The 22411-nt window shown below is 33.0% G+C and overlaps 1 protein-coding gene across 1 annotated transcript in view; it reads right to left on the bottom strand.

The window, feature by feature from the left end:
- LOC115445015 (hemicentin-2) overlaps nucleotides 1-19801 on the bottom strand; it is a 142205-nt gene extending 122404 nt beyond the window's left edge. The window contains exons 1-2 of the mRNA XM_030171052.2: nucleotides 19695-19801; nucleotides 5678-6166 (exon numbers count right to left, since the gene is read on the bottom strand). Coding sequence (XP_030026912.2) covers nucleotides 5678-5795 — 118 coding nt within the window. The 5' untranslated portion in view covers nucleotides 5796-6166; nucleotides 19695-19801. The remainder of the gene's footprint in view (nucleotides 1-5677; nucleotides 6167-19694) is intronic.
- Between the last annotated feature and the right edge of the window lie 2610 nt (nucleotides 19802-22411).

The raw sequence follows: 22411 nt of genomic DNA, 5'->3' as shown, positions 1-22411 counted from the left end.
AAAATGTAAGGTTTAAATTTTTATCATAGAGAATATAGAATAAGGCCCTCCGCCCCTGCACTTTTACATTCTATTTACATAGTTTCAAATAATCTACGATAAACCTTTCCACTCGACCTAATTTAATCAAAGATTATGATCTACAAACTTAGCCATTAATTATAATATTGATGTAGGGCCCAAAGAAAGTTCCAAATCAATGAACAAGAAATCGACTTCAGACTACCTTGGCTAATTACTTAGGTGCTGTAGCTATTGGTATTTAATGCCGAAACGGTATGTAAAGACTTGGTTTTTGGTTAAAGGTCTTCATGGAAATTGGATTAATTGTATCAAAAAATAAAATAAAATACTTTATTTATCACGTAGGCGAACAAAGTTACACTTATGATAGATCAAGACAATTTAAAAGAATAATAATTATTATTTCTAAATCACACTTAAGATCACTTACAAAACTACGGACATTTACGAAATGAGGGATAAAATTTATGAGGAACTTGTATTCCTTACATAAGGTAAATAAAATAACCAGCTCGGATTGGCAGATAGGGGGAAATAAAAGGACATCGCGTCGCCATCCTCATCGGTGAGGACATGATCCCTTGCCTAGCTAACCTAAAAGCCAATTCACACAAATTGCAATAGCATATCGTTAGGACACATTTCCAGATTCATCTGGTATAAATAACATCCAACAACCAGAATCATCTGGTATAAATAACTAATAATATACTAACGAATGCAAATACCACATGCATGCAATAATGACTCTCAACAGAAACTCGAAGACGTAGAAAGAGTTTGAAACTGTCACATTCAGATTTGGTAAGTGGTTGCGCCGTGACGCCGGCGACTGGCTGCGAGCCAAACAATTACTTTGTCTTCACATTTCTTCCGCGGATGGATCTAAAGTGTTTTCTACCTTCTTGCTTTTTATCGTTATAATTATTATAACAATGCACTTTTCTCGGTCTTTTAAAAATTTCGGTCTAGTTTTGTTCCATTTCTGAGATGTTTTATGCAATCTTTTTATATTTAACAGTTTAAAACAATTCTAATATTTTGCTTTTTACATCATCTTATAGTCTCAACAATATTTAAAATAATTCTTATGCATATTAGTAAATATTTTTTTTTTTCTGTTCATAAGAACAGTCAAGTATGTCCCACCCTTTTAAGAGAGTATATTATATCCTAGTGAAATTATAAAGAATACGGTGATATCAAAATATTACGTCGACCTACTACTAACACATGGACGCGATTATCTGCAACTTATAAGTTTATTAAAAGTTATAAAAAGACATATATAAAAACACGATAGGTACTTCATAATAAATATATAAAATCGCTGCCAACAACCGTCAGTAACAATTAATTAATTCGGTTAAAAATAATTAAATATGAAAACGAAAACATAAATATAATTAGTGAATAAATGTCGTAACTCGTAGCAAATAACTTATAATCAGAATCTAAAACAGATCGTAATCAACATATAAAGATAATGATCAGCTGTATAATTTCGAAACTGCAACTAACGACTCACGCAACTAAGGTCACGCGGTCAACTTTGCTACACTAAAATCATTCGTATTAAGGGTCATGCGACCGTCTTAATGTCATCAAAGGACATTAAATGTAACTCGATAGATACATGCTATAATTACCGATTTTATTAAGTTCTTTTGTATAAGTAAAGATTTTTTTTAAAATAACACAAAATTTCAAAAAGCTGTATATTTGTAAAACGTAGGTAGATATTGTAACTTTGACTTTGCGGATGAACAACACTTCACTCCCCCGCCATGACCATGAAGGCTGCAAAGTCTTCAAAACGTCGGGAGAAAAGTAAAATATTAAAACCGCGATAAAATCCGAAAAATAGTTTAATTTAAATAACACAAAATGCTTATAATTAATCACGATTTACAAAGTAAGTTTTCTTGTGGCTCTCAGTAGAGTATCGCGGGGGGGGGGAGGCAAGTCCTCTATTTGATACGTAGTTCGCTCCCTCCGTATATTATGTTTTGTATTAAGTTCTTAGTTTCGGTTATACCAAATACACGTTTGCAAAACCCGAAATTATTGTGTCAACATTGTATAAATCAGGTTAAACCTATCTAGGCTAGTAAACAATTTAAAGATAAACATTTTACTTTTAACAGAAGGTAGAGAAATCTAATGGGTCATTTGATTTTGATCGCTACGATCTATGAAAGTGTGAGTGAACTGTTAGAAAATTGTGGATGTATGTAGAGAGAAAAATTATTCTCGGGCAATCAAATTGTTCGAAATTCACATTCAAATGACAATTTCAATATTATACGAATTTTAATATCCCAAATATATAATATATATTGTACGAATTGCATATGAAAATGACTAATTTGTGAACAGCAAACAGTAGTTTCAATTTCTTCTATAACACAGTAATATCACACTTTTATTTAATTGGTTTTTAAACGGAGAAATCCATTTACAAGTTTATGTTCTGCTAAAATACGCTACTGACTATTGACCGCCATGCAATATTCTCTCTTATATCGATGGTCGTGGGGTGCGCATCGCATGCCACCGCAAACCTTGATAGAAGTAGCATCCCCTGGCCTTGTTGCTCCATCTTTAAAATACCTTAAAAAAGTTTGTGAAAATGTTGAAATGTCCGTATGTTTGATGGAAGTAAACGCAGAATAAACTAAATGGATTTTGATATTATTTAGCATACGTTTAGGCCATCTTCTGTACCACATCCTGTCCTGGCTAATTTTATCCTGGTAATTTCATTCCATTCACGCGGGCGGAGCCGCGAGCAACTTCTAGTTCATACCATAAATAAAATGCACTTTACACAACTACTACTTACTTTGCACATTATTTTTTAATTAAATATTTTAACATTCCAACCCCAAATTTTAGTTTGTAATATGGAAATATTTTTAACTAGCGGCTTTTCCCCTCTTGAGTTCTCACCCGTACATGGAGGCGGTTATTCACGATAGTCAAAAGGTTCACACTCAAAACCGTTTAACCCAAGCCTGACGATTAACGGTTCGCTGATAGGTTAACAACATTTTTGAAGTGTGTAGTCTAACTAATAAATTATTTTTGGAACTTTCCTTGTGCAAGCATGCATCAAACTTTTTTCTTGAGCAAATTTGCTTGAATACGTATTCAGTATTAATTATCATGATCGTTACGGCGCATATAATTTTATTTTTTCAATATTCAGACATGAGTTAAAAATATATTTTTGTATATTGAAGTAAAAAATTCTGAGAACTGTACATCATTCATATTAAAAAAAAAATAACTTTATATTATAAAGAAACTATTAAATATCACACCAGTACAAGCAATAGCCCAAATTGTAAAATCATAATTCAAAGAATTAAAGTACACTTTTTTAAAACTACATTCGTTAGTGCATTAACTCACAATTGATCTTGACCTCCACATTACCCGCCTAAATAACTCAAACAAACTATAATAATCGTGTGTGACCACAATTTACCGAACAAAAACATTTCCAAAGTCACAAGGGCGAAGTCAAACTCATTTATTCATCATTTATTTGTATTAAGAATTTGTAACTTTCATACTTAGACTTAAATCATGGACTAAGCCTTAATAATTATTTGACAACGTCAGCTAACATAAGTTGTTAAGTTTTGCAGACGTGTTTTTATAGTCTTAACAAAATTACATAATTAAATGAAGAATACAAAATTATTGGATATTAACTGCAACAACACTATTCAAGTTTATTACCTTGATACAACATTCTTCTTTCTAACTATACATGTATTAAAAGTAAGCCAGGCTTCCTTTCATTTATATTAAAAAGTTATTAGAGACGTAAGCACGAATTATAAATTCTATGTTCGTATAAAATTGTAGTACTAGTAAAGTTGCAATGTTTGTAACTGTACTCATATTATACAATGAGAAATAAAGTGTCATCAGAAGTTATTTGAATATCTAATAGAAAGATACAGTAAGGAAAAATACTTTTTCATTCCTGTTCAAGTGTTGAACAATGCTTTAATTGTTAGAACACATTTAATGTCCTAAATAATTTAAGATAAACAATTTCCAGAATATGTATCTCCATCCACAATCATACCACACTAACTAACGGAAATGTTACCGCGCGCAAACAAAATGGAAGAGTACAGGGCTGTAAAAAAAATTTAAACTGGCCAGTGACTTGAAAACGACCGAACGTTGCCTCCCGGACTTTGATCTTCCGTACTCAATTTCCTTTTGTCAATCATATTGGAGTCAGAAATGTAGACAGTAGTTGTTGGTAAAAGCAATTTAGCTTCTATTTCAAAGGCCTATTCGGCGCGCCAACAATCAAACGTATCACGTCACAACCTACAGGATAGGCCATTTCGATCATGATACTCTCAAGATTACTATATTGAGCAGCTATTTGCGTATTCCTTATGGCAAACTGTCTATATTTTATTCCTTTATAATAAAACCCGACCGTTTATCTTAAGATACTAATTGTGAATTCAGGGTCCTGTTTACACTACATTAATTGCCAATTATAGTAAAACTTTCTCTTAAATTAATTTCCATAGTCAAATTCACTACAATTTAATTCATAAATATTTATATTTCACGCTCTTTTAATTTATTCTTCGGCGTGAAACAACTAAATTTCATTTTGCTTTCTATAATTGGTTCATTATTTTTTCTTTTACGTGTACGTATCGTTTAAAGTTAACACACGAAGAAACAAAGTAATTTTTCTATTAACAATACGTCTCAGCAATCATTGGCGAGCAAAGCAGGCGTAGGAATCGAGAAAAGTCCTTCAATAATGGAAATACCTGCATCGATGAGACTTGAAAGGGCGTTGACAAAGACAAAGAAATTGTCTGGCGTGACGCCAGCTCTATTTCCCTTGAAACTCCAATTCTGCCCACTAACAGGTATGGAGATAGAAGGAAGCGAGCCGATCAAAGATTGGTCTGTTTCAAAACGAGGACAATGCAAAGTTTTGTTGTTCGAACTGATACCGGCTTCCGGAATAAAAATGTGAATTTGTTCAGCTTTCGTGTGGTACCCTGTTCGGTGAAATTTGTGCTTTTCGAATTCTAGACAAGTATTTGAACAATCAGACCGTTCGAATAGCACCCGCTTCTTTGCGCACCAACCGTAATTTGTTGCACTGAAATTTATTTTGTCATTTAGTTACCTCAGCCGATGTTATGCCTTCTACGTTCGTTTACTTTACGAAGTTACTATGTATTGGCTTTCTTTACCTGTAAACACGTAGTACTATTTTAGGACAACAAGAAAGGAAAATTGGATTGTTATCTTAATCGTGTTAGTGATCATTTTATTGCTTTTGTAATAACCTTGAATAAACCATCGTAGAAACCAGTGGCGAAGGGTGAAAGTTTTTGAAAAGAAACCCTACACAACGTATAATTACTGATATGCATAAATGCGATTTGCAGATCGTTGTAATGATAACTTGATTTCATGTAAATTACGAAAAGGAAGCCTGCAGGAATCGGTTTATATGCACCCTTCACCACTAGTAGAAACGCAAATTACAGGGAAACAATGTGAAATATATCCATAAGTCACAATTCCAAGCCACAAACTCTTATCTTTCACTTGGCATTGAACGTTAAGGAAATATACGACTTACCTAAATCTTCGGCGTCTTCGCTCCATTCGCCGGTGGCTGCCACCAGAACCGCGCACACGGTAGCTAGCAGTGCATGTCTAAGCACAAATTTTAGAACACTCACACTATTTATCCACATGATGATTAGCGTTTCTTTGTTAACTTTGGCAACATTATATATTTTAGTGTTTACAAAATTGATTGAGTCTTGTTACATAAGTGTTGTCATGTTTTAGTCACATTTTTATTGTCCTCTATTTTCGAATCATTATTATCAATCCAACTTTTTAGTGACATAAATTTATATACAGCGATATAAATTAACATAATCGTAATTACAAGTTATTTAAATGTCCTTTCCGTTTGAGTAATCTGGGTAATCTTTGCAACATAATACGTTCTTGGACAGACAGTAGTGGTAGCACGCACGGCCGACTTTTGGGACGCGGTTAAATATCCCGATGAATTATTCAGTACTCTTTTAGCAGTGCTCGCTTCAGGACCGACCACCTGCAACAAAGTACATAGTCCCTCATTTGTGTTCAAACATTAATATACAGACAAGTCGCCGTGCAAATTGGAAGGGAATTTTTAATCAGTTGTCACTTTATATGTTTAGATAGTGCAAACATATTTTGTAGTTACTTAGATCTAAATTTTTCGGTATAGATGCGCAATATTTATGTCAGCGGTATCTAAATATATTACTATGCGAACAGATATAACAATGCATTCGGTTTTATAAACAACGCTTTTATAACTAAATAAAAAGACATGCATAAAGAGTAACAAAATGGGTTAAAATCTAGACCATAATGCAAATGTAGAATTTTTAGATTTTTTATTAACACTAAGTCTATTTCCATAACTTCAAACGTACAATATAATGCGTTGAGTCGAGAATAGGTTTCGTGCTCGTCCTCGCTCCACTTAGAAAATGCAGTCTACCTTCAAGCCAAGATTTTGTTATGCCGACTGTATTTTAAATTTCGAATACCGGTTTGCATGTCAAAATACCTATTGATAACTTTATAAATTTAAATAAAAGCCGGTAGAATATACGTCAATGAATAAAAGCAAATGTATGCCTGTATACAGACTGATATAGGTAAGTATATTTTTGGCCTTATTTCAACTCCTTACGAATTGAAGATCTGTGCGCTCAAAGTATGTAGGTTTATAGGCACCCCGTTCGCTACATTTCTAAAGGCCGTGTTGAAAAACTGTGATCTAACATTTTTTTTTTTTCAATTTCTTGCTGCAATTCACTGCGCTTCCGCCAAGCTACTCTACTGTTTATTTTAAAAGGGAATTCTTCAAGGAAATTTTAACAAAAGCTTTCAGCGAGCAAATCCTTCATCAAAGGCAACTAAACGACCCGAAGCAAGTGTTGAAGCGCTAATATAGTTTAGACGACACGTGCCCTTATTTTCCAGCTTTTAGTCTGAGTACGCGGCGAAAATGTACCGTTTTATATATTTATATTTTCACCGTGAGAGAGAATATATTTCCCCTAGTCCCGATTTAGCTATGCGTGCGGACCGATGGAGCGGAGGCAAGATTTCATCAGCAGCCTCTATGGTTCTACGCTTTAGTTCAAGTAAGCCGCCAAATAACGATATTGACCTGGGTTCGTATCAAAAATGCCTTTCTACAATCGTTGACGCTAATAGAAAAAAAAAGTTTGGAAATGATATATACTATCGATAAGTCTGTTGCTATATTGTATCATTCTCATACATAACTTTAGTGTTAATGAATGTTCGCAGGCAACTTTACTACGGCCCCTGTACTAAAAAAATTCTGTTGTATATCTATATCATGAGCTCTCTATTATACAGGGTCATTTTGATATTTCGTTAACGAAAGTAACCACATACTCGTCTTTACCTCCATTAACATTGTACCAAAAATCATCCATGAATAGCGAATATTTATATCAAAAATCGGATTTTTTGATCATTTTAGTTTAGTACGAATGTGTCGTGTGCGTGAGTGTATTTCTGACCTAAAGTGTGATGTTGCCGCTGCGACAAATTCTCTTAAATATAATAATAATAGTAGCATTAGAGCGTGTAAAATGAAAATTACTTTTATTGATATTATTTTTTTTTTCGAAACTTACATTATTTTTATTTTACATCTACAGTTCGAGTAACTTATTGTAAAGTATTATTTTCAAGACAACAAGCATGTGGTCAACTAGAAGTTATAATAATTGGAAATCATTATTATTGGTGTACTCTATCATGGCATAGGCCATGATACCAACATTGATTAAAATTATAAAATAAGGTGTAATGATCCCCTGATCACTGGCACGAACGTCACTACAAAGCCTTTTACGAGTTGTTACCAGATTCAAAACTCTAGTACATACTCACTAAGTAATTAAATTACGTACAAAATGAGCACTAATTGTAAAGCTGTGTTCTATACACAGTTTTTTTTATTATTAGAACAAAAATGAAATCTTTTATAAGTCACTAGTTTTCACTTTGAACAAAACAAAATCAAATTATTTCTTAAAAACATCTTATCATGATAAAAATAATTTTAACAAAAAATTAAACCGCCTTCAAAAACCACTCAAAACCAAAAAATAATTTCACATAACAGTTATATATTGGATACCAATTTTGGAGTCGGTGCCTAATTAAAGTTGCTAGTTAAGCTAGATAAATACATTAACAAAAAAAAAATTAAAAAAAGTTCACGTCGAATTGTTAACCTCCTCCTTTTTTTGAAGTCGGTTAAAAAAGTAGCCTATATTAATCAAGGACTTGAATTCCTAACATATTTTTACACTTATACTTAAAATATTTGTAGGAAATAAAATACGTAGAAAAATGAAATGATTTCGTGCGATTTTTTTAATACAGTCCAGAGCCACTATCACGTCCGAGCGAATAGGCGAGTTTTATGATTTTATTAACGGATTATTAAGTTAATTAGCTCATAAGCATTGCTATCATTAGTTGATACTATAGCATAATACCTCTATAAATCCGTTCATTTTATACGCTGCGTGTATTTCGAGTTCCATTCGTCACGTTTTTTTAATAACAGGCGTGGGTAGTAAATTATTTTAGTGTAGGAAATATGAATTATATAATGTGACTTCTGGTTAAGCTTCATTAACAAATGAGTAACTAAATTATTCTGTAGTAATAATAAAATTAACATGCCGCATATACCTACTCGAGATGTAAATTCACAAAAGTAATTGAACAAATTAAAAACTTCAAAACCTATACACGTTAAGAACGAAACGTTTTTTCTTTGTGTGAAGTAAAGCCTTTTTGGTGAAGGATGAAAAATGTTGGTAAGGGGACAAAAGCGTAGGCTGTGCCCCTGGCATTGCTTTAGTCCATGGGTGGTGCTGCTTACAATCAGGCGAACCGCTTATTCGTTTGCCTACTGAGGCAATTAAAAATACCTATTTTTCACAAACGAGAATCAAAAACAAAATAAAAAAAATCAATCAATAAACGTACTTTTAGTTCTAGAACGTTGCGAGGTTTTTTTTTATTGCTGCTTGTATGACGAGACGCCTGATGGTAAGCGATACGACCGCCCATAAACAGAAGGAACACCATCCAACATCTTGAATTACAAAGTATTGTTTGGTATTCCACTGCACTTGCCATCCTGAGACATGAGAAGTTAAGGCTCATTATGTTCATTAGTTATACTTGCTACAATGCCCTTCAAACCAGAACACAACAGTGACTACACACTGCTACTTGGCGGCCGAAATAGACATTGAAGAGGTTCCTATCCAGGCGGACTCCCACCTATGAGAGACCTACCACCAGTAAGTGTCGTCAGTATATTATGCTATATGACTTTGAGACGCACCAACGCTCGTGTGGCATTTACATTGAAATTGTAGTGTCTACTTAACTCCCGTGTGGCTTCACCTTAAGGCATGTCAATAAAACCTATAGTTGACTAAAGGCCCGTATTGACAAACGTTGTTTAGCTGATTACGGAGTAATGCTATGATAATAAGTCTGTTTCTCAGTACCTACGGCATAGCAGCCTACGCAATGCGTAGGCATAAAAGCGCTGTGATTGGCTATTGAGAACTTTCCTTTAGTTAGCTGTCAGATAAACAAAGTTGAACAAAGCCAAAGAAAACTATAAAATTGCCGACACTATGCATTCGACGGTAGTTTGCATATAGTTTTATTTTTGAATATAGGTGCTAAACGCATAGTTAACCTGCACTAAAGGCTTCAAAATACTCAAATAATAGGGTATTTGGCTATGTTGTATTTTTTGCATTTTTTAATATGTAACAGCAATTAGTACAACAAAAGTAGTCATGCTGTGAAAACAGAATTAAAATTCGATAATAAATGGAGTGGTTATTCATATTTCAAATATTGCTACGTGCAGGAAAGGGCGCGAAGTGGGAGATCGCTCCATCTCTTTCTTTCGCACGCATCGTAATTCACGATGACGTCACATGCAAGTATTTCATCCCTTTTCTGTTTTTTGACACTTACCCCTACTATCTAATTGCAATGGCTTGTAACTTGAATATTTTTCACCACATTTCAATGATTTCTTCTGTTTAAACGACGTACATGTTACATAAAAGTTATAAATAATAATAATTCAAAAACCCTATTATTGAACTAAGTACTTAAATTTAACAAAACAAAACCGCAAGTCTAGATGATCTATTTTTAAAGTAATATTTATAAATGTAACGGTTTGGCCATATTAAAACAACTCATCCAAACATAGTTTCTCGTAATACGTATTCCCAAATCAATCGGATACACGCTTCCATATTTTATTGGTTCCACTTTCTATACAAGAATATTCATATTTTTTTCATCATGTTTCCATTCGCGTGCTTTGATTTTGGGCATGGCTCTTAGAGGAAATTGTTTGATCTTTGCTCAGGAAATTGGCTAAAAGCCTTGTTTGTTACATGTTTTCGCCACACGAGCGTTTACTTAAGATGCTGAGCCATACATTACAATGAGCCGCACTGAATAATCTTTGATTTGCCTATTATGAAGTAGGTAACCCCTTAAAAGCTTATATGAATAGATCAGACTGGTTTGCAAAGACATCTTTTTTTAATAAAAACGTGGTGAATGTGAGCAGTTTAACATGATGAATGTAAACCTACGGATTTTTTTAAATTAAACCACATAATTATCTTCTTGAAAATAACACTACAATAAATTACTATAACTATAGCTGACGTAAAAATAGTTTTGTACAAAATAAACATTCATAAAAAGTACATTTATTTATACTCCCTAATGCCACTACCACTACTCTAAGAGAACTCGACAGGGCGGTAACATTATACGTTAATTCAATATACGCCCACACACCATAGTCACAATAAACTATAGAGAGATAATAAAATCAGAAAACTAAAACCTGGGACTTCAAAAAACAAAAATATTCTTTATAATATGCAACAAGCAAAGCCGGTATATGGTTTCAATTAATAATGCAATGTCAACATGCTTCTATATGCTAGTTCATGACATCAGTAAAGCCCATAATTTGTAGTAAATCTCAAATTTCTTACAACGATTGTTATTTACAACACGCAATGTCAAAGACAAAGCTTATTAGACAAAGTTAATTTTTGTTGGTCGATACGCCTCGACACTCCATTAGAAAATTAAAAAGAAAGAAAATTTTAAGTTAGATATTATTAACAATTAATAAATAATTGAGTTCTTTAATAGATTTTAATGTTTTCATATAAATTATATATGAATATAATGATTAGTATTATTCTAGCCAAACATTATTGAAATAATTATATATTTTAACATTTCATTACAAAAAATATATACGTGAGACATACATTTAAATACTATATTGATATCATAATAGATCTATATTATACGTACACAGTAACAAAGAGTTTATTTTTCCTTTTTGCCAACGAACACTTATTAGCAAAGACATAAAACTGTATAATTCAATCTTAAAACTGTTTACTTATTAGTAAGCAATCTTGGATATGTAAATAGGCCGTATAGGCCGCGGCCTATTGGCGACAGCCTCTTAGGGACGATAGATTTCAGAGGACGCTCACTCGATCTAATTAATCATTCGTTTATTTAACTTTAGTGCCTTCCATAATACAAACAAGTGTAAAATTATTAAGTATTTTAGAAACCTACATACATAAATAAACCTCCATGTAGGTAGCTACATGGAGCGGCGGAAATAAAGTAGCCTACACTAATAAAAAATATAAATCCGGCACTGTTAGTAAGACATTATCAATAATGAGTTCAAAAACAGCTTTTAAAGGATTAAAAACTCATCCTTTGTGTTCAGACATCTCATGGCGAACATTAAAAAAATATGTTTATCAATATTGTCCGATGTCCACATCGTATTAATGAATATCGTTTTACATTATTCTTTGTCTGCAGAAATTCTTTGTTTTACAGTCGCTTTCATTAGCATTAAAATGAGTTTTATCCTTTTGCGTTTTATTTTCTATAAAGCAATCTACTTAAGAGGTTGGAAATACATTATTTGTATACCTGATAGACTAATCTTGGGCCTTTCCAATATTTTTCGTGTTGAATATAGCCATGAATGATCGGACAACTATTGCTTCCAGAAACTTTCGGTCAGTTTCTTAATAATAAGTCATTTTTGCCTGAATGTGAAAATTTTACTGTGTTAACAATTTTCACTATTATTTTAGTAGATTCACACTCATACATACATGCTTTCTATCCCCGAGGGGGTAGGCAGAGGCGTAACTGGTGCACCCACTTTTCGCCGTGCGTGGCGTTTCTCCCCTAAGGGGTAGAGGTTAGGCAGGCACAACTGGTGCACTCACTTTTGGCCGTGCGTTTGTCCAATGATGTGATAGGGGGCGAGCCTATCGCCATATCGAGCACAAGTTTCAGACTCCGGACTGATACCGATTCCTGGATATCGAGCCAGTGACCTCATCACTGCAATCGTGCCGTAATACAACAATACGAGGCAATCATTTTAGTTATTAATATGTCAACTTATGAAGAAACTGTCTGATACTAAGTACAGAAACGTAAATAACTACATTCAGGGCATTCAAAAAGATTTAGAATAACTATACCTATATTAGTGCGTGTACGTACGCAATTTCGCAAAAACACTCATAAACTTTACGGCGAAGCAATTAGCCCGACACCAGCACATTTTAATATAATTAACCCTAATACAAATTATCAGTCCCCTTTGTACCTTGTCCTAGTTTTTGCATTTGTTTGTTATGCCTTGTAATAAGGAAAGCCCGCGCTTTAACTTACATAAACTAATGCTACAGAGATAGCTGTTCCAGAGTGCACCTCGCCAATTTTCGTAATTTCGGACTGGATTCATAAAAATTGTAAAATTGGCTACCTTTTCCGGTTAACTATTTTTCAGAAACTGCGATTAGATTTCTGGAAACAGGTATAAATAGTGCTTGCAATCCTTTATTGATAACCATGGTTCTATGCATGATAACCAATCTATTTGAAATATTGAAGAAAAAAATATATACTGTTTATATATATAATTATAAGAAATATTTAAAATACAAAATCATGCTGCTGTAATAATAAATACCAATCAAATACCTACCAGGAATAACTGCCTAAAACTCTACGTAGTAAGTATTGCCGAAGATTGTCCAAGTGCATTCGGAGTTGCCTTATATTAACTATTTAATTTTATTTACTAAGAGTCGCTGTTTCAACACATAAATACATTAAGATATTCCGGAACAGTCTGAAGTTAAATTAGAGTGCAAGTGTTTAAGTAGTGATAAAATTTAGACTCAAGTTAGTTGCTTCTTGGAAAAAAAGACTAACGCCCGTATTCATAAAAGTTATTTATCTAAGGACGGGGCATCGCTGTGATAACAAGTCCGTTTCTCAGCTTTATTTATCTGACAGCTTGCTGTTTGTTCAGGTTTGTTTATCTGACAGCCAACTAGATTAATGTTGTATTTCATTAGCCAATCACAACGGATTTCTACGCACAGCGAAGGCTGCCATGCCGTCAGCATTGAGAAACAAACTTGTTATCACAGCAATACTCTGTCCTTAGATAAATAACGTTTATGAATAAGGTAGTAACTTTTTAACTTGAAAAAAGCGGAGAGTAGCGAATGGATACGGGCTGCACAAGATCGGGATGGGTGGCGTTCACTTGAGGAGGCCTACGTTCAGCAGTGGACGGCGACGGGCTGATAGAATATAAATTTGTAAATTTATTAATACCCTAGTGTTGATTATACATGATAATTCTGATTCAAGTAGAGATAGAGTAGGTACCTAGATTGTGAACTGAAAGGTGTATGAAGTAAATCTCAGATCAAACAAATCCAATTTGAGTTTTTCGAAAAAAGAACACCTGAGTTATCCAGAACTGGAATTTGTTTGCGATAGATTCTTCAAATTAAAGATACATTAATTTAGCATCTGCTTAACCCTTCAAGGATATAAGGCTTGTGTATTTAATTCAATATACATAAGAATATGCGAAAGTTTCATATCGCTATAGTACGCCTAAATAAAACTTATTCTACAGAAACTCCTCTACAAATAAAAAAATATACAAATTGTTAACATTCCTATAAGACAGCATTAAATTTATACCTTTGCGAGTATTTTCAATACCCATTTTGTTCTTATTCGTAATAGATTTCCCATATTATACCGCCCACAGTAACCAGAGCGCCCACCTTTGAATATGATAATTTATGCTGTTATTGTAGAATGAAATAAGATAACAATGCATAGTCGAAGTTATTTCTGTATTAAAATAAAAAGATATTGTTGTGATAATGTTACTCACTATAACCCTTGTACGAGTGCGTAAAATGAGAAAATATAATTAAAATACTATTACCTTGATTACGTGATGAAATATTATTATAAATTGGGAAGATTATGAATATTATTGTGTATCGGATTCGGATCAAAGGCGATTACATCGGATTAACATGTAGGCATCTTTTAAAAATAAGATACAATAGTTTATATGAACTAAATCACAGATAAAAGCTATTTAAATATTCAAACAATTAAATTATTATAAAATATAATATCTATTTGACGTCTTCAAAATAATCTCTTGTTAATTGACATAATAGATTTAAGCTAAGTGCTCACACAATAATAAAGCCGAGAAACTTGCTGGATGCTTAAAAAGCATCTTGTCACCACCATTTTGTATTTGAACAAAACTGACAGCTTTCAGTTTAAACCTCGGTTTAACTTTGTTAGTGCAAGTAGGTCTTAAATCCTAATGAAATGTACCACAATGTTTATTACTTGGCATAATGAGCTACAGTGCCACGAACCTTTACTGGAGCTTGGGTCGTTTCACCATGTTGGGCATACCCACGGGGGTTAATAGTTTGTAAAATATATTTAACTAGGTAAGAGAACTGAAATAGCACGATAGATAGTTGAAAATGGAACGGACTGTCCAGTCGAAAGGTTCAACATGCAAGGCACACCCTATAGAAGTTATGAGTATTTAATTTTTCAATTATATCGCTAGCTTTAATAGTATAAAGAAAATTGTAAAGGAACCTACATAACTAAGAATTCCCTATAATAATTTCTTATGTGAAGTCAGCGAACCCGCACTTTGCCAGCGTGTTGGACTAAGGACTCAATCCCTCAGCTCGGTAGTGGGACAGTATATAATACTGGGCTTTGTATATATCGCTGGCTCACTGTGACAAAGTCTTATGTTAATTTTTATTTATGTTTTAAAAATGAATGTTAAAATTTTTTATGTATATATAATTATTTTTTTGCAAAAAAATGACTAGGAACCTTGTAATAATGAGACAGCAATATGTGTATCACAAACGTCCATATTAAGTATATTCTTGCTATCTTGATTTTTGTTTGATGGACATTATAGTCAATGATGTTTAATAGAATAAATAACCCCCTTATTCATAAACGTTTTTTATCTAAGGACGGAGTAAAGCTGTGATAACAAGCCTGTTTCTCAGTGCCCAACGGCACTGAGAAATAGACATAGGGCCGTTGTGATTGGTTATTATTGTTGTATTTCAATATTAGCCAATCACAACGGCACTACGTCTACGCACTGCGAAGACTGCCATGCCGTCAGCACTGAGAAACAGACTTGTTATCACAGCCTTACTCGATCGTTCGATAAAAAACGTCTATGAATAAGGGGGTAGGTACTAGGTATATACATATGTTATACCATTAGGACGCGCATTCTGAAGGCTCAAAATTACCCCAATTGGGACGTTTTCATACATTAACTATAAGTGTCAAATACCAGCTGCCTTTTTTGTTCGCACTGGTTTAAATATGTCATGTCTTACACACACGACATGTCAATACAGTGAAATGTCAAATATGTATGTGCATACCGAAAACTTTTTTTGTATGATTTGATGGGACAAAGCATATAATAGTATATTTTTACTGCTTAAATCAATAGCCAACCAGTTAAATTGACTTTATAGGACTGATAGGCTCCTACTTAAAGTTAAAGAAAATATTAGTTGTATGTAATTTTAATGTTGCTTTTTGTACTAATTTTGCTCTTAATTTGATATTAAATTCTTAATATTCATTAGTGAATACCTTACTTGTCTATGTATTTTAGTCTTAATGCCATTATGTTATAAATATAATTGCACTGTTTGTTTCCTAGTATAATAAAATAAAGATATGCTCATCATCTCGTAAGCAAAATGTCACTCATTATGACAATCAATTCAATAATTTTTATTTAAGTAGTTAACAAATCATATCCACAATTAATGTGAATAAAGTATGAGTCGAGTTAATTCTTACAAAAACGTTTTCTCATAACGTAGAGTTAATCGTCACCTTTTTAATATCTTGCTCCGTGCCTCATAATATTCTAATTTATTCCTGCCGCGTGAAAAAACCCACTTTGCCAAGTAAATTATGAAGTTGATATAATACTAAACATCTCGCTGGTTCTTACGCAGTATACGGACGGCCTAATGAATACTGATTACAAGCTTTAGATCGCGACTCCGCTCGTGATAAATGATTTTGGGTATAAAACTACCATTATGCACTATTATGGGATAAAATCTAGCATTCTTATCTATCTATACTAACATATAAAGCTAAAGAGTTTATTTGTTTGATCGCGCTCATCTCAGGAACTAATAAATCGATTTTAAAATATTTTTCGCTGATAAGAAGTTATATTACTCTAGAGTCCTATAGGCTTTTTGTCCGGGGAAAATATTTATCCGGGAAAATCTTTTTCGCGCGAATCAAGCCGCAGGTAAAAGCTAGTTTAAATATATTATTTAACTTCGACACCCAACTTGTGTCATGTATGTATGTAAAAAATTGTCTATATAAGATTTTCAATGTCTTCATTTTATTTTCTGTGTATTATTGTTGTATTCTCGTCTAGAAGGTTACAAATATTTAAAATTTAAAGTACCAGATCATTGTATTTAATGAATGTTGCTGTTGAAATCCATTCTGTGGACCTAATAAATATAAAAAAAATTAAAATCTTAATCATATATTTGTGTTCAAAATATCATCGATATTTATTCTACGATGAATATTGTCTGTAAACTTTTAAACATCTCTAAACTTTTACTTTTGTCATAGAAATAGTCATGATTAGTAAAATGCTTAACATAACCATTAACATGATTGGATACAATTAATTTTAAATGTTTTGAATGAAAATTTATGGATATATTTTAGCTATTATTAAAAATCTTGTAGACATTGTTATGATTACGCTTGTAGTGGCTAAGGGTGTGGACCCGTAGCGTTACAACTATGTGGCGTAGAGTTTATAAAGCATGTACCTATCATTTAAATTATTTAATAATAAATAATAATATCAGCCCTGTATTATATACTTGCCCACTGCTGAGCACGGGCCTCCTCTAGTGTGTACCCATGGGATTTGAACCTGCGGACATTCGTCTTGGCAGTCCGTTCCAGACCCAACTAGGCTATCACCGCTTAAATAAATGATAACCGCATAAATTATTTGCAGACTGTATTTATGCATATAACACCTATTATGTTTTATCGGGTTCCCCTTTAGGAAAATTTCACCTTTTACCACTGCGCATGTATCCCCCAAGGATTCGGGCAGAGGCGCAACCAGTGCACCCATATTCCGACCTCATATCCGTCCATGTGAAAATTGTAAAACTATTGGTATAGCGGTATCTAATTCCATTTTTTTTTTTGCCATGACCTCCAGCCGCCGACCATGATGAATAAGTCCAATCTTACATAACTTAAATGTATTTTCAAATAAAAACCCATGCACATTTCTGTTGCACGCCCTGGGAATTGAATTCAGAATAATGCAATAAAAAGCTATAGATATGGCATTTTTAACAAAACAAAGGCAAAACGAGTTTACACTCATACACATTTTTTATATTGTCGTAATATGTTAATGCAATAAAACATTACGAAAAAAATACAGCAAGTATTAATTATTTACGAATAGTGTATGCAATCGTCTTAATTGGGAAGAAAAATTGGCTCTACATTGCGTGTTCTAATGGCATATTATCTCTTTATTTAATATTATCAGTAATCCAGAATTCACAACCTGTGTACGCTCGTTGTCCGACGGACATATTGATAAGTTATTAAAATAATATTTTCTGCACATTAGAACTTAAAAACATAAATAAATATCTACTAAAAACCTAGATGGGTCCACTACATTTAAAATGAATAAAAACAAGATATGTCATTTATGAGTATTCAATCAAGTATCATTCGTCGTTCTTTGTTAAATCTGTTTTTAAGCACTATGAGTTTTGATATTTTACGACCAAATCTATTTTTCTAATTTAGAACACCTGTTTCAAGATTATAAATACAATAATTTTGTTGTAGTTTTTGTTAACAAAAAATTTACCGATTTAAAAATTATTTACTTTAAAAGAATCACATAAGATTGTGATTTAAGAAAAGGATAGATCTAGATAGCCTTCTTGGTTAAAGTCGGTCGCCATACAAAAGACGATGGAATCTGATCATAAAATAAATTATTTAGAGAAGCATAGTAACGCTAAAGAAAAGTGGAATTACAAACTATTAGAAAGTACAATTGTTGAAGTCATTAATAAAGCATAATAAATAAATACTAACTGAACACTGTCTCTCTCAATATCACTCGCACGTGTATAAAAACCTTATCAACTCCATTATTTAAAAGGAATGCGTTTGATTTTAGTACATAACAACAAGAATTCTAAATTCCAAAGAATAAAAAAATGTGACACTTAATGCAATATCTATGCACTGTTCATGATGAACTTAGCCATTATTAGTTAAATATTTATTTATTATCTTGTAGCCAAAAGTAAGGAAAAAGCTCCGACTAGTCTGTCGGTATGTAAACATTAATCGTGCATATATTTATGGCTACATAATGCAGAAATGAATATTGACCTCAATAAGCTGTTAAGTAAATTATTGATAAATATAGAATGAAAATAAGCATCAAAACCAAATTTCTAACAGAACTTTTAAAGCAACTATTCATGTTACAATACCATTAAATAAACACGATGGTCGCAAATTATTTTACTTCGTTTGCATCGAAATTTATATTTCTAACAAAATTTAAAGCAATTATTTGGAATAAATACAAATGCAAAATGATAACAAAAAAAATAATACAAATAATGTGCAAATATTGATATTTCCAATAAACTAATGAACATAAAGCCTTACTACATCAATATTTAGGTACAGATTCAAATAACCCACTAAAGCAATTCACGAACCGCGGAACAGTTGATATCTGTCATCAACGCAACGGAAACTGTACAGTCAAAACTATGACAGCGCCGAAATAAAATAAACAAGCAACGTTCGTGCATCATAATTTAAACTGCGTGGGAAACATTGTTTTTTTTTACTTTTTACAAATTTTTAGACACGCAAAAAGCAATAAATTGAGAAATATTTTTTCACGATTGTAAAACCGTAGATACAATGTTAATAGTGCCTACCGTAAAATTCACTTCAGTCCAATGCACTCAATTCACGTTTGTTAAAGTTTGGTTATGCGTCGGAAACGTGCTCCCTTACATCGGAAAATACGTGTACCGTATCCCGCGGCGCGCGGACTACTGCCCCAGGCCGTAGTTACCTCCAGTAGGCTCGAAGTACTTCGCCCGCCCTCGCTCTCCGCCAGGTAAGCTATTAACTACACCAAGTTAAAATGTTTGTGTCCAATGAGACTTTTATTTCGCAGACGATTTAGTAAATGGATAGATAATTGTTTAGTTTTCGACCTTAGAAGACTTAACAAAACATTTAATCTGAACTTATTATCAATTATTTCCCACATTGTCCTAACAGATACTAAAAAAATAAATTCAGCAAAGAGCAGGTAGCAAAAAAATAATAAATGTACTAAAACTTGGTAATATAATCTAGCAAACGTGTACGCAAGTACTCCAGCCCACTCGTCTCTTTCATTACTGGGTCGATGTTTCGACTGCCGCTCCGTGGGTACATATTAATTACTGGAAACCAAATTAGCGCATTGACCGTACCAAACTTCTCGTTAAACCTTGTCAAACGTTTTAAAAATTATACATACTGTAGTCTTTCCAACAATTATTTTTATTAGTAAATTTTGCGGCTTTACTGGAATCCTACCACGGTATAAGAGATAAGGGAACGCCAAGCTTCTTGCAAAGCTCAACTAATTTCAAGCGAAAGACGTCTCACGCCTCGTAGGCGACCTTTATAAAATGAATTTGAAAAATACGAAATATATTCATAGTGATGAATTATTAATTGAAAAAACGATGTGTCAAAGTAATAATACAATTTTTAAAGTTTTCTATTCTATTTGCTTCAGTGTTTGGTGATAGGAGACACTAACACTGTGCGGCGAAGTCATAATTTCAAATACCGCATTTTTATTTAATAATATATTGTTTGCAAGTCAATTCATTCTTCACTAGATAATTAGCGCAAGAATTATTCATGTAGTCTACGTGTATAAAAAATTTACGTGATCCATAGTTGAAACATGATCTAAATTGTGTATTGTATCACAATTTAGATATCCCGCATAAATTTAGCTACGCACAAAGCATGTCTATATCAGATTGTTAGGTAACTAAGACCATAGGTAACAATGCACAGTTCAGCGCGCGTCATGTTGCGCATCATCTATTCACCGGTTTTCTCGACGTTGATTTATATGTTTTGATTCATATTAATTAACGCATTAAATTAAAATAGGCAAAAAGAAGACACAAAAAAATATTGGATAGTAGTAAATTAAACTGTAGCCGCTATCTGCAAATTTTTCGTGCAACTGTATCGCATCGAAGTCATGCCAATTTAGAACGCAAACATCTAAAAATTGAGGTTCAATTTTCAATAACGGCGCATTTCGTAGACTTGTCTACGCGCTCGCTACGCAGCAAATGCACTGAAGCAGCGCTTAGAAGTGACAAAAATTGAAATACTTCCAGAGTTCAAAATCTCTACGACTATTCCTTTATCCCTTTGGTCATAGCTATGGATTAAAGATTATTAGTATAATATTATATACAACTATCTTTTGCTTGCGGTTTCGCCCGCGTGGAGTTTTCCGGAATAATTTTTTTTCCGACTTACTTGGTATGTATCGTTATATTATGACCAAGTTACACAAAATCATTATAAATTGTAGCCTATGTGTTATTCTGATGTATAACCAATATTACTATAAAGTTTCATCCAAACCCGTTCAGTAGATTTTTCGTGAAAGAGGAACAAACATACATACACACATACATCCATACTCATAAACTTTCGCATTTATAATCTTAGAAGGATTACTGGAGGATAGAAATAAATAAAGTTCAAAGAGTGTAACACTCACGTAGTAACTTACCTACTAACATAGTAGAAGGATTCCATAATTATAATTAAATATTTTGGATATAATGGTTGTATGCAATAAATACCTTAGTAAGTACAGACTACACTACAGTACAGTGTACTACAGTACACTGAGTGCAATAATATAACAAACCAGCTCTTACTCGTGGCTCCATCCGCCTAAAAAAAGGTTTTTGCGCGATAAAAGTACAATTTTATATTTCCCAGGGATAAATTATAGCCTATATTTTAAGTTGGATATATAATACATCAGTGAGAACTTCATTAAATTCCACGCAGTAGTTTCTGCGTAATGCGTGTACAAGAAGATAAAAATTAAAAAAAAATAGTTTGACTTCTGCTGCTCTAATAAAGACCATATTACATATATCTATAATATACAGACATCGGCCTGTTACAATTTTATTATATGTATAGATAATCATATCTCATGGATAAAACATCTTCGGAAAGAACAACTGTGACATGTATGTTACTATATGTACGGTGTTCGGTCACTATCCAGTCAGATACAAAATATTTCAGCTCTAAAGTTCATAATGAGGCCGTGCACCTCCTCTCTGATTTTAAAATAGGCATTTCATGCCTCATTCGTTTAAAATACGCCATATTTTCGTGTATTTTAAAACACCGCAGTTACATTACTCAACGTTTCAGTGGCTGTCCGAATTTTATTTGTTTTATTGTGACCTGATTAATAAATAAAGTGACGTTACGTTTATATTTAACGAGCGAAATTATCGAGGTAGTTAAATATTCAGTGTGTACAAGTTTGTCGAATTAGAAACTGTTAAGTGGTAAAGGAATAGATGAAGAACAG

The sequence above is a fragment of the Manduca sexta genome, chromosome 13 (genome assembly GCF_014839805.1).
Source record: "Manduca sexta isolate Smith_Timp_Sample1 chromosome 13, JHU_Msex_v1.0, whole genome shotgun sequence".
NCBI classification, from domain to species: Eukaryota; Metazoa; Arthropoda; class Insecta; order Lepidoptera; family Sphingidae; genus Manduca; species Manduca sexta.
The sequence above is the reverse complement of the archived record's forward strand: the minus strand, read 5'-3'. Positions and strand labels throughout refer to the sequence as shown.